This window comes from Thalassophryne amazonica, chromosome 14, assembly GCF_902500255.1.
Source record: "Thalassophryne amazonica chromosome 14, fThaAma1.1, whole genome shotgun sequence".
Taxonomy (NCBI): Eukaryota; Metazoa; Chordata; class Actinopteri; order Batrachoidiformes; family Batrachoididae; genus Thalassophryne; species Thalassophryne amazonica.
This window is the reverse complement of record NC_047116.1, coordinates 34,556,838-34,570,510: the sequence shown is the minus strand read 5'-3', so window position 1 is coordinate 34,570,510 and position 13,673 is coordinate 34,556,838. Positions and strand designations below refer to the sequence as shown.

Here is a 13,673-nt window from a genome sequence, read left to right as displayed (position 1 = left end):
ATTTCATGAGCACCACAACTCAGACGCCAGGATTTTTACATACAGTTGTATGTTAAAGTTTGAGCACCCCTGATGATTTCCATGATTTTCCGTTATAAATCATTGGTTGTTTGGATCAGCAATTTCAGTTAAATATATCATATAGCAGACAAACAATGATATTTGAGAAGTGAAATTAAGTTTATAGGATTTACAGAAAGTGTGCAATAATTCTTTAAACAAAATTAGTCAGGTGCATAAATTTGGGCACCCCAACAGAAAAAAAATTAGATCCTCCTTTTGTAGAAATAACAGCCTCTAAATGCTTCCTATAGCTTCCAATGACAGACTGGATTCTGGTTGAAGGTATTTTGGATCATTCTTTACAAAACATCTCAGGTTTGCTGGTTTCTGAGCATGGACAGCTCACACAAAATCACAGATTTTCAATAATATTCAGGCCTAGGGACTGAGATGGCCATTCCAAAACTTGTTCCTCTGCATGAATGCCTTAGTAGATTTTGAGCAGTGTTTAGGGTCGTCTTGTTGAAAGATCCAGCCCTTCAACTTCTACTTTGTCACTGATTCATGAACATTGTTCTCAAGAATCTGCTGATATTGACTGGAATCCATGTGACCCTCAACTTTAAAAAAGATTCCCAGTACCTGCACTGGCTACACAGCATGATGTAACCACCTCCAAATTTTACTGTAGGTAGCAAGCTTTTTTTTCCCTTGGAATGCTGTGTTTTTCAGCCCTGCATCCCGCTGCTTATGTCCAAATAACTCAACTTTAGTTTCATCAGTCCACAGCATCTTATTCCAAAATGAAGCTGGCTTGTCCAAATGTGCTTTAGCATACCTCAAGCCACTGGCTGTGGCGTGTATGCAGAAAAGGCTTCCTCTGCATTACAGCATCTCTTTGTGCAATGTGTGCTGTATAGTTGAACAATGCACAAAGACACTATCAAACGAGATCATGTTGTAGGTCTTTGGAGCAGGTCTGTGGGTTGACTGACTGTTCTCACCATCCTTCACTTCAGCTTACCTGTTTTTTTTTACTGTGCCTGCGGTCTTCCATTTCCTTACTATGTTCCTCACAGTGGAAACTGACAGATGAAATATCTGACAGATTTTTGTATCCTTCCTCTAAACCATGCTGTTAAACAATCTTTGTTTTCAGGTCATTTGAGAGTTGTTTAGAGGCCCCCCATGTTGCCACTCAGAAGAGATGCAAAGGGGAGGAACAATTGTGAATGGCCACCTTAAAATACCCTTTCTCATGATTGGATCCACCTGTGTAAGGAGGTCAAGGGTCAATGAACTTACCAAACCAAATTTGTTACAATAATTAGTGCTAAATGTATCCAAATTAATAAAATGACAAGGGTGCCCATATTTATACACCTGCCTAATTTTAATTATTGCACACTTTCTGTAAATACAAGAAACTTAATTTCACTTCTCAAATATCAGTGTTTATCTGCTATATGATATTTAACTGAAATTTCTGATCCAGACAGCCAATGATTTATAAAGGAAAATCATGAAATTTATCAGGGGTGCCCAAACCTTTGCCTACACCTGTATTAGTTACTTAAAGTAAACTTGAATATTTCCTGATTCACATGCACAACTTTCACCTTTTATAGGTGTTTTTTAATCTGTGCTCCTGTTCAGCACAGATTATGAAGTAGTGACAGCTCTTCACAAAAGCCACATTTCAAATAAAATGTTTATCAACTATAAAATGCAAAGGAACGCCAACTGTGACTGTCATAATGAACACACCAACATTGATCAGGTTTTCAGAATACGGGGATTGAAGTATTCTGCCCACTGATTTTATTAAAGATTTAAAAAAAATTTTTAACCTTGTGACAGGTTACTAAAGAATTTTGATAGATGTCTGTTCAATCAAAATGAGTAATGGATTTGTTACAAAAAAAGTAAATACAGCTGACAGTTTGGGTTTCACAGCTGTGGTACTTTTCCGATTTTAGCCTTTTCTCTCATCTTTGTCAATCAGTGATAAAATGCAGTGGTACCACTTAAAAAAAAATTAAGACAAGATGTGGAATGTTTAGAGGTTTCTAAAGTCTTAACTCATAAGGGCCTATCTTGAAGTGTTAAACAAAGAATAATAAAGTTCTCCCCCTTTCCTGAATCCACCTGAAGGTTTGATGTCATCTGTTGCTTGATAATCTGCTGCTTTTCGTATTTTAGGAAATGCAGAAAGAGTATAATCTCATCAGTAGAGATACCATAATTAAACTGCATATATGCAAACATTGATTTATTACTTATTACTTATTTATTAATGTTCCATTAAAATCTCATTTGTGATAAGACGCATTCCCCAAAATCTGAACATGTGAACAAGTTATTCTGCTTTACGCAGTTGGCCATTGTGACATTTGCTTTTAATTCAATATAAAAAAATTGTTGACAAAACATTTACAGCTACAGGCACCTAAACTTCTAAAGCATAACTGTCAACAAATTCAAATTAAAATCACCAGATGAGCGCGTTGCAGTCTGTTTTGGGTGGTTTCACTTTGTACAAATGGAAAAAGAATCGCTCAGTTCAGTCATGGTGCGTCCAGCTGTTCCAGTAAAGTTCTCCTCCTCTTCTCCAGCTCACCTTCACTCAGCTCGCTGCCCGATGTGTCCCAGCCTCCCTGAACAACACAAAGAACCACATACTTTAAGATCTCGCCGGGCTGACACGTGCAGCAAAATGACCAAACTGCTAAAACCCACCTCCTCTTTGGCTGGCTTCTTTTTGGGAGATTTGGGTTTGGACTCCGAGTGAGTTTTCCCTCGGGACTTGTCATTCTCTTTATCTTTCTCCACGTCCTTTTCACGCTTTAGTTCACGCTCTCTTCCTTTCTTCTCACTGTCGGATTCGGGCGACGCCTGGGTGCAATCGTTGGAATCAGTGCACACAGACATGACATTCAACACACACACACACACACACACAGGAACCGTGCACACTTACAGACTTGTGGCGTCTCTTCTTGGCTTTCTTCTTGTGCTTCTTGGATTTCTTGTAGCTTCTCTCTGGTTGTAAGACAAAAAAGAAACATACACTGCACTTAACGCATGCGCTACCATCAACGTTTGACAGCAGACGAGAAACTCACTCACCGGACTCGCCACTGGAGGAGCGCTCAGATGGCGATTTGGACGGAGACCGTTTCTTCTTCTTGTGGTAGTCTTCCTCGTCGGACTCTGAACCCTGTGAAGACATGGACATGGCCGTAGAGACGGCTCAGAATACAGCTCAGTGTTTAGTGCAGGTACGACAGTGTTAACCAGCTACTTACCGAGCGGGAGCGAGATCTCTTCCTGTGGTGCTTCTTGGACTTCTTTGAGTGCTTTTTTGTCTTGGAGTGGTGATGCTGACATTCATGCTGGTAAAACAGCAAAAAAAAAAAGTTACAGATAGACGGAATGAGAGTCAGGCCCCACTGTGTCAACGGTCTTACCTCTAAAACATGAATGTAGTCTTTGAATATCCTCTTTCTCTCCGACTCTAGCGTCACATCTTCAAACGCAGTTTCCTTGAAGAATCTTTCTCGAACCTGCAATGACAAAAGCTGCTAACTGGACTTTGAAAAGACTAAATAAAGAAGAACGTGTGAAAATGTGAACCAGAGCTTCTGTGGAAGCACAGAAAAGCTGTGTGACACGCACTCCTTCCCATGTGTCCTCTGGCTCCAGCGGTGGTGTCGCTTGCTTCAGCATGTTCTTGAAGGCTGCCTCCTTCCGCTTCATTTTGCGAGCCTCCTCCTTCTCTCGTTCCCTCTCTCTGGCTTCAGCCTTCTCCAGTAACTACAAACACAATGAAAAAACATTGCTTATTCACTGGTTCTACATTGGGGACTTTAACATGTCAAGTCTGAGACCCTGTGCTGGTGTCACACATCACTGCATTCACAGAACCACCCCAAGTCCTGGATGGCAACCACCCAGACAGACAACGATCCATCTTCTCCAGCCGCACTGGGGTCCTTAACACTCAGGCACCCACATGCTGGCGGGAAACGCAGCACATGTCCAAAATGATGTGGCTGATAATCTCCCACAATGCAAGTGATAATCATCAGAGTCTCTATAAGCAAGTTTGTTTGACACAAAGTCACTCCAGCGGTACTTAAGGATCCTCCAGAAATCAAAGGCACCCATTCGTCATCTTGGACACTAACCAGTGACCTAGGCCTCACAACCATACAAGACACCCTGCACTAGGACCCTAAAGATCTGGACCTTTGTTCTCCTTTAAAGACATCAGCATCATTAAACACCTCAGTCCAGCAACCTCATGACTTCATACGTTCTTCTCAGGTGTGTCTCCATCTCAAAGACGGATGACCCAGAGACATGAATGTCACTGCCGAGATAAAATAATGTCTACAAGGTCATACAGGTTTACTTCTGATGGCAGAGTCCAGGAAGTCATATCGAGGACAAACGCATACTCAGACACTCCAATGCCTGTTAGCAAAAAGTTGATACGCTAAATATTTGTTTAAAATCAAGTTGATACAGTCACAAAAGTTAATTTTAAAGAATATGACTACTAATTAGCTGTTTACTCATTTCAAATACATTAAAGTACATACAATTTCATATCTGCACCGTTGGACATTTCTGTCAATTGAATCTTTACTTGACTGGTGACCAAGTCTTAGGTTGTTCTTAGTAACACTACTTTTTTGGAAGTATCCATCAAAATCAAATTGTAAGATTTTAATAATACATTGAAAAGCTGCCTGAGATCAGATTTAACCAACACCTGTCATGAAGAAAGTCGGGAGGTGAACGTTTTGTCTCGGACATGAGTCTTACACTGTTGAAGGCCAGCTTTATGTTGCCAGCGTCCAGCGTGGTGGCTCTTTTGTCTGAGCTGATGACTGACCCAAAGTCCTCAAAGCCAGTGTTCACTTCAACCATGAAGCCTTTGTCCTGAAAGCACCAGCACAGACATCAGCAAGAAAGATTAACAGGTTGTACAACGTGTGTGTCCTCAAAATTATAATCTCACTTTCAGAATATCTTTGATGATCCTCTTTTCGTCGTGGTATCGGGCCTTCAAGTCTTCCACATAAAATTTGAAAAGATCCAGAGGAGTGGAACCTGTGAAACCATTTTGACATAATCATGTGTTCAAATAAAAACTATAACAGTGCCAGGTTGTGACAAATAAGTCAACAGACCTGGAAACACAAAACCCAAAGGATCAGATGTCTGTCAAAAATATAAACATGTATTTAAATGTTACTGTGTGTATGAGTGACCTTCTGTCATGACATTCTAAAGAATTACCTGTATTGTGACAACTATTTTTGTTGGATATCCCAGAAATAATTTTTTATAAAGGATATGGTCAATTAAAACATTTTTATGCAATTGATAATGCGAGTACAAAGTCTAATAAGCTTTTAACTTTTAATTGTAAGGAGAAAAATATTAAATGATCCTAAAACAAAATATAAAGAAACATAAAATGGATTCTCAGGAGTATATATGAGGTCTGTGAGAAAATTATCCGACCTTTTTATTTTATGCAAAAAATATATGGATTTGATTCATATGTTTTTACGTCAGCCAAGCTTGAACCTTCGTGCGCATGTGTGAGTTTTTTCACGCCTGTCGGTTGCGTCATTCGCCTGTGGGCAGGCTTTGAGTGAGCATTGGTCCACCCCTCTCATCGTTTTTTCATTGCGAGGAAATGGCGGAATGATTTGGGCTTTGTTCCATCAGACTTTTTTCAGAAACTGTTAGAGACAGGCAGCTGGAAACCATTCGGAAAATTGACATGGCTTTCGGTGAAAATTTTATGGGCTTCACAGAGATTACGGAGTGTTACTACAGCTTTAAGGACGGCCCACAATGGCGCACGGCACGCCGCGCTCCGAGCCGCAATCGACAGGCAGAAACCACCATTTCATTTCTAAACGGATGGCTGTGTCGATCCGGGACCGTCGTGTGCTCTTTCTCTGGTTATCACAAGAGCTGGACATCAGCCATTTTCCGGCAGATTTCACTTTTAACAAGACACACACACACACACACACACACACACACACACACACACACACACACACACACGCACACACACACACACGCGCTGCATCTTGAAAGTATTCACAACACTGCACTTATTCCATGTTACAGCTGTTATATTTTACAGCATTATTCCAAAATGAATGAAATAATTTTTTCCCCTCAAAATTCTACACACAATACCCCATAATGACAATGTAAATTTTTGTTGTTGATATTTTTGGAAATGGATTTGCCATGAGGCTCAAAATTGAGCTCAGGTGCATCCTGTTTCCACTGATCATTCTTGAGATATTTCCACAGCTTAAGTGGAGTCCACCTGGGGTAAATCCAGTTGATTGGACATGATTTGGAAAGGCACACACCTGTCTACATATAAGGTCACACAGTTGACAGTGCATGTCAGAGCAGAAACCAAGCATGAAGTCAAAGGAACACCTCTGAGACAGGATCGTCTCAAGGCACAAATCTGGGCAAGGGTACAGAAACATTTCTGCTGCTTTGAAGGTGCCAATGAGCACAGTAGCCGAAACACTAACTCCAAAGCACACTGACCACAAATCTCTCCAAGTCAGACAAAATTACAGCCATGATCACTTATCTACACAGATGTGTTGTCACTCACCCGATTAAAAAAATAAAATTATATTACTGCTTACAATGTGGAATTAGATTTTTTTCTTGGAGTCGTTTCAAAGTTAGTAATGAAAAAACAAAGTTTTTTAAAGCGCTCTCAGCAGTGCTGCAGGAAGTACAGAATGAGCTCCGCCTGTGTGTGTGGGTGTTTCCATGGCCTTGGTGGTGCGATTACTTGGCACCAAATGTTCAAAAACCCAAATATACCTTGACCAATTCAAATGTGACTGAACCAATCAGACAGCAGCTGCTGATCCTTCAGGACAAATCTCTTAAACTCAGTTGCTATCAAGTAAAATGAAAAAAAAGGATTCACAGAGCACTGCTGTGTTTCATCTAACATTTCCACCTTGAGCTGTGTACATTGTGTTTAGATGTTGTGCACTGCTGTCTGTGTGTCACATGCTGTACGCCGACGTGCAGCGGTGCATGCAGCGTGTCCTACCCGGCTGTCCCAGCATGTTGGCAAAGCGGATGTCTGAGCTCAGGGTCGGGTACATCTCCATCCAGGCGGACATGGAGTGAAGCTGACCGTGGTCATGGAGCTCATCCAGAAATTTCTTTTAAGACAAAACAATAAAACAAGGATTTGGGTCAGCAAATCGCATCACTGAGGAAAAACACAAAGAACCTTCAGCAGCAGCTCTGACTGATCAAGCTGCAAACTACAGCTGACAGCACACTGGGTTAGTGAGGCCCAGAAATATTTCACCACATTAGAGCTCTACTCACAAAAATAAAATAAAATACGGGTGGAGCTAACTAATTTAAAGTAAGTAGTAAATTAAGTACAAAGTCTCAGTTTTTCCTTCACAGCATGACATGAAACCGGTTTGTGTTACAGATGCTTTTATCTCAGCTGCAGGTCACCTGGAAAGCCTCTCTGTTTTTGCGTTGGCGCCTCCTCTCCCTGAGAAGAGTTTTCTGTTTATCTTCCTCTTCCTCCTTCTCCAGAGCCCGGATGTGCTCCTCAAAACAAATGAGGGCATCCTCTTTGTCCATGTCTTTCAGCAGAAAACACAAAGAAACAGGGAGCACTGACACAGCTTGCACACAGTAATACTTCAAACCACAGTAAGCAAATAAAAACCGTTTCTGCTCTCATACTCTGCAGCTCCTCATCTTCTGCAAAGGTGGGGTTGTCCAGCAGATACTGCTGGGCCTCAGACCAAGTGGTTCGGTAGGTGACATTGGCCATGTTGTCCAAAATGTTCTTGAGAGCTTCCCAGTTTCTCTTCCTTAGTTGCTTGGCTTGTTCCTGAAGCACAGGTCAGTGTGCAGCAGAACAAAAAACAGGATGTTCATTGTGTTAATGTTTCAGGCAAAGTGCGTGTGATACCATCAAACCAGATTTCAACAGTTAATTTGTCATTTTGATGAACTGAAAACCCTCCAGATACTGAAATGTGATAATTAACAGAACAAACCTTTTCTTTCTTGGCCAAGTAGAACAAAACATCTTCATAGATCTCCAGTCGGTCTCTCTCTGGAACACAGCTCCACACCTCCAGCTCACCAAACATCTGTTCTGCTTTCCTGTGTCAGACATGTTATAGTTTATGAGCCACAAAGCCTTTGAATGGATTAACATGTTAACTGAGACTGTCTGCTCTAAACAGCCACACTACAGCTGAGAGCAAACACAAAGACATTACTGCATTAACACCGCAGCATCCCTGAAGCCGACCCAGCACCCTGCAAGTTCAATTTCTGACATTTTTTTATTCACTATTCATCAACAACATGGCAAAATATGATGTCAACAGAACAATAACCTCCTCCAGAACAACATGACAGCTTTGTACGTGGCAATGTGGACAGCAAACTAGAAGAGGATTTGACTGATGGGTCAGCGGCCATATCAGCTTTTGTTTAGCCATGGCAACATCCACAGATATAAAAAGCACCTCCATGGGACAAACAGCTCTGCAGAATGGGGACAAAAGTGAACATGAACACAAAGAAGGCCTTTCTCCCCCTTCAATGCTTGGGTTTTTTTTGGGGGGGGGCACACAAGGTTTGCAACTTTTTTTCCCCTCCTCCCAGTTTGGTTCATTCCAAATCTTTCTACGGTTGTAGCTTCTATAGACAAAAGTTAATCCAAACTGCTGGTTTATTGTGTTTCTGACAACTATTTAATAAATTGTTTAACTTGAAATAAAATCACCTGTGTGCTGAAACCTTTTAGTGTTTTGTAATCACTGTGGAACCTAAGAATACCTCTTAAGTTGATGGCAATTCATTTTCCTTCAAATAAAAAAAAAAAAAAAACTGACCTTTTTATCAGAATGACTTCATCCATACAAAGATGGAAAAAAAAGACCTCACTTTGACCTTCAACTAGAGTTGGATGGTATAATAAAGCATATAGTCATTACATATTTGTTCTATGGTATGGACTTTGTTGACACTGGCACTGATCAGTAAATCCTACTGAGTGGCGACATTGTAACTTTGTGCAGCTTAATTTCATTATATTTCATGAATGTGTTTTTCAAAGACTGATCTTGCTTGAGAACACAATTTGCATTTTTCTATTTATTGCAGCTTTTTTAAACAATAAAAGTTCGTAAAATACCTCTGTATTATGTGAAATATGTTGAATTAAGACAGCTGTGTACAGTCACAGCTGCTCTTCAGTTCTCATACCACTTTAGTACTATTTATGTTGAAAGTTTAAGAAAAATGAATGTACAGTGATAGATCTGGTTACCACTTGTGTTAAATTACAGTGATACACTGTAAAACCCTACCTTCAACTACAGCAACAACAGAACAGAAACACTATTCAACAGAATGTGACAGACATGATACTGCGCTCTTGTCATGAAGTACGTGTTGCTCCACAAATGCATCTTTTGTGGGATTTTTTTTACAGGATTCCCCACCAGATGGCAGCATTTCATAGGCCAAAAAAAAAGCTCTCTCCGCTTTCTAGTTAAACACAGGTTCATAGCCTGTATGTATGTATATGAAAATTACGTAATAATAATGTCCAAAAATATAAACATAAAATGTGCTGCGGAACTTGTAAAAAGCAGAAGTACGCTGTCAGCTTGACCAAAACACTGATTTTCCATGACCAAGTCCACATCTGACCCGCTCGCTCACCGCAGTCATCTTAACACACTGAACTTAAGGGTGTACACACACACACACACACACACACACACACACACACACACACACACACACACACACACACACACACACACACACACACACACACACACCTCGACCAGCCTCAGCTACAACCCCTGTCAGCTCTCATACTGGCTGGTCGTCAAGGTCAGCCGCCCACTGCTGCTGTCTGCCTCCGGTGACGACATTCACCCGGATCACCAGTGAACTACCCGTATGTGCCGCATGCAGCACAAAAGATGAAAACTGCAACATTTTAAACCACATGGGCCTCATTTTCTAATTTTTAAATGATTCTCTGCCGTGTGTCTCATTTGTAGCTGTACATTTTTATAAAATGATAAAAACTACGTGATAAAATTGTGCCTTAAATTAAGATTCAAAACAGATCAAGTTGAAGGAAACACAAACTCACATAAATGTGGTCACTGTTATTTTGTGACCAAACAAGAGTTATTATGACAGAATTAAACTTGCACAGAGGTCTGAGGAGTTCAGGTAACAGCAGTGACCTGAGTTCATGGCAACACGCACAAAGCATGCACCACTTTTCACCGAGTACATTTGCACAACCATGTCAACAACTCACAGACCTACAAAATATATATATAAAAAAAACAATAAAATACAACTGATGTCCACGCAGTACTTACTTGTATCTGGTAGTAGATGTCATCTTCTCGTGATTCTCCAAGAACCTCTGAAAGGTCTCTTTGGACTCTTTGTATTTGATCCGAGCCTCCTCCTTTTCTTCTTTTTCTGTTTGGACTTTATAGGCATTAAACGCCTGCTTCTTCTCACTCAGTTTGGGAAGAGCGCTTTGGCAAGAAGCAAAAGAGACGCATCTGTTACTAGGAATATGATTACAAGAGCTGCAGCTATAGTTTATTTCCAGAATCAAATATAGCTGCTTTTTTAAAGCTATAAAATATGTACTGATGCATTGAATCTTCTCATGCCAAACCCGGAATATAATCAACATCTACATACTTTGACAAAATGCAAAACTATGGCAATACATTTATACCTTGCAGCTAACACCAAAGGCTAGCTGTTGCCACTGTGGACAAAGTAGTACATTCAAAATAACATTCTGGCCCAAAGATAACTTACAAACATTCCAATGCGTTATGTCCTCCAACTAACCAAGGCAAAAATTTAGCAATTATTTTTATTTCATGAATTAGGCAGAGAATCGTGGTCTCTGAAGAGTAGCGTACCTGTAACGAGGATCATTGATAATCATTTTCATAGCTTGTTCCCAAGACGAGTTTGATGCCACACCCTGAAGCACAGAGAACAACACAGATTAGTCGATACTCTCAAACTGAGTGGTGCAACTTACATTATGAACAAATAGTTCAAAGAAAAAGACACTTTTTTTGTAGGAACAGAGGGGGAACACAGAGATGTGAAGTTTACACTGAGCAATGTATTTTTCTAATTACTAATCAATGCAAGCTTATCAGATGTGGAAATGCCACTCTGGACTTGTGGAAGTGGTCTTTCTGCCACTTTCCCGTCTCCTGGATAGTCGATGCTTGACTCATTATAAACAGATTCCAGCGTGTGCCTCTGCCTCGTCAGTTGTCAGTTATTCTGACTCACTGAGGCGTGCCACTTTCTCTTACAGTCTTAATCCTCGACCTTTTATATAATAAAGCTAATCATAAAGACGCCATTAAGATCTTCTGAAAATGGCAAGTAGTCCCAGAGGAGCACGCTGTGCACAAAATTAAAAGGACCAAATATAGCAGCAGACATGGCGGGTGGTGCCAAACCACTGTGCTGCTGAATACACCCACACCCTCCACTGACACCAGCAGCAGCAGGAGGTGGAGGTGGCACTGAAAATGGGTGCTAAGACCTCCAAGGAGCGCACAGGAGGGACAGACATGAGATCAAGATCGAAATGCACACACAGTGCCAGTAAATACTCACCATCAGGAGACGGGCACAAAAATAACATTGGTCAACACGATTTTTCTTGCATGGAGTTTTTCAACAGATTTTTTTTTTTTTGCGAATCACATCATGTTTTTGAAAGATGAAAACATATTTCTCGTATCAAGCACTGAAGCAAAAGCTGCAGTCTTGCACACCTCTTCGGTGCAACAAACGATTCTTGTTCATATTTCGCAAACCTGGTTTAAAAACTATGCGTTTGTGCATGATTAGTGGCGTCAAACTCGTGAATGAATGAGCAACTTTTTGCATAATCCAGCAATAAAACATGACATGATAGAGGAAATACGAGCTCAGATTTGGATTCAGCGCCTCAAAGTTAGCCTAAATCAGTTCTCAGTCCATGCAAGAAAAAAAAAATGTTGGCCAGTGTTATCAATAAAATCTGCTGTGAATGAAAACAGAAAGCTCACTGTAAAACAAACTGCTCATCATCTTTATAAGAGCATTTCATAAGTAACATATTAGTCAATACAAGGTATTATTTTGGCCTGTAATTAACTTATTTATTGTTCAGGCTACAAAAATCTGAAGAAACTGAAAGGTTCTGGCAGCTAACGACGACATCTTTATTATGACTAGCCAACACCCAAGTAGTTGACAAATGATTTTCATCAGTTTTCCCAACTACTGGTATATGTTTGTAAAACATGAGTAATCTGACACTCATGGCCCCTCAGAAATATTAAAGCAGACACGAGTGGAAAACAATTGCTGCCAACCAGACTCTGATCATCATTTCATGCAGATCAGTAAACATCAGCAAAGAGAATGGGCAGTTTTAAAATTTGGAGGTTCGATTTGTTAGTGTGACAGAAAATTTCAGAATCATCATCTTGAGTGTAACTTTCACTTCGCCGTGGGACCTATTACCAAAAACAGAACTTTAAAAAAAAAAAAAAAAAAAACCCACAAAAAAAAAATGCATAAAAATCATCTAGTCTTAATTGTAAGGAATTCATTAATTTAGTTATTTTCCCCCTGAGACACAAAATAGAAATACAGGGATGGGAAGAGAGAACCGGTTCCACATTTTTCAATCCATCGGAATTCTATGCTTCAGAAGCTATCAATTCCTCTTATCAATGAGTGACAGTTCCACTTTGCAAAAACCCGTTTGATGTGAGGTCTGATGTCATAGTGCCAAACTCTGTATCTAGCAATAAGTAAAACAGCTGCAATGACCCTGAAAACCTGTGTAGGCCACCATTCTTCCACAGAGAAAATTGATCAGGCAATGATAAGGGCAGCGATAAAAGACCCGGACAAGCAGAATCGATAATGGTATTGATAAAAAAATCTCACCAATCCCCAAAACAAGATAAATACTACAAATGCAGAGGACCAGTATGCGGTCAAGACATCTAATAGTATTTACAAAAATATATCAGGCAGACATTGATGTGTAAGAGTGGAAAATAATTTCTATGCATTGACAAACTCAGGGATGGCATTGAAGCAATATGGCTAAGCCTGAAACTAATGATGACTAACTCATGATTCTAAGTGTCTCTGCACACGTGGTAATAATTAGTGATCTCTGATGTATTTTATTCCTCTCACTCTGAGCGTTAGCAGGTGCATTTCCGGAAAACGTCTCACTCGGCAATCCTCTGCATTTTTCAGTGTGTGACATTGTTATTAGCAAAACAGAAGCATCACAATGACTAACAGAGAGAAACGAACCTGCTCCCTCTGAAAATGAAACTTTTGAGCTGCTGTTCAAACGTGATGGCTTGGATTTACAGAGAGGAGGCTACCCGCTTCACCCAAAAACTCTTAAATTTTAAAAGTGTCTGATTTTGGAGCCTAAAGTGTGGTTACGTGCTGTTTGTGTCGATGTTGGTTTACTGAAGATGATGTGGACGTGTGGACAT

At 40.3% G+C, this 13,673-nt stretch overlaps 1 protein-coding gene across 1 annotated transcript in view; it reads right to left on the bottom strand.

The window, feature by feature from the left end:
- Positions 1-2,136: 2,136 nt before the first annotated feature.
- Positions 2,137-13,673, bottom strand: part of prpf40a (PRP40 pre-mRNA processing factor 40 homolog A) — a 38,520-nt gene continuing 26,983 nt past the window's right edge. Inside the window, 15 exon segments of the mRNA XM_034186319.1 lie at positions 2,137-2,660; positions 2,743-2,898; positions 2,984-3,045; positions 3,133-3,223; positions 3,312-3,398; positions 3,474-3,569; positions 3,682-3,819; positions 4,837-4,953; positions 5,033-5,124; positions 7,136-7,250; positions 7,561-7,694; positions 7,798-7,948; positions 8,118-8,226; positions 10,485-10,649; positions 11,052-11,116. Of these exon segments, the coding sequence (XP_034042210.1) occupies positions 2,571-2,660; positions 2,743-2,898; positions 2,984-3,045; positions 3,133-3,223; positions 3,312-3,398; positions 3,474-3,569; positions 3,682-3,819; positions 4,837-4,953; positions 5,033-5,124; positions 7,136-7,250; positions 7,561-7,694; positions 7,798-7,948; positions 8,118-8,226; positions 10,485-10,649; positions 11,052-11,116 (1,668 nt within the window). The 3' untranslated portion in view covers positions 2,137-2,570.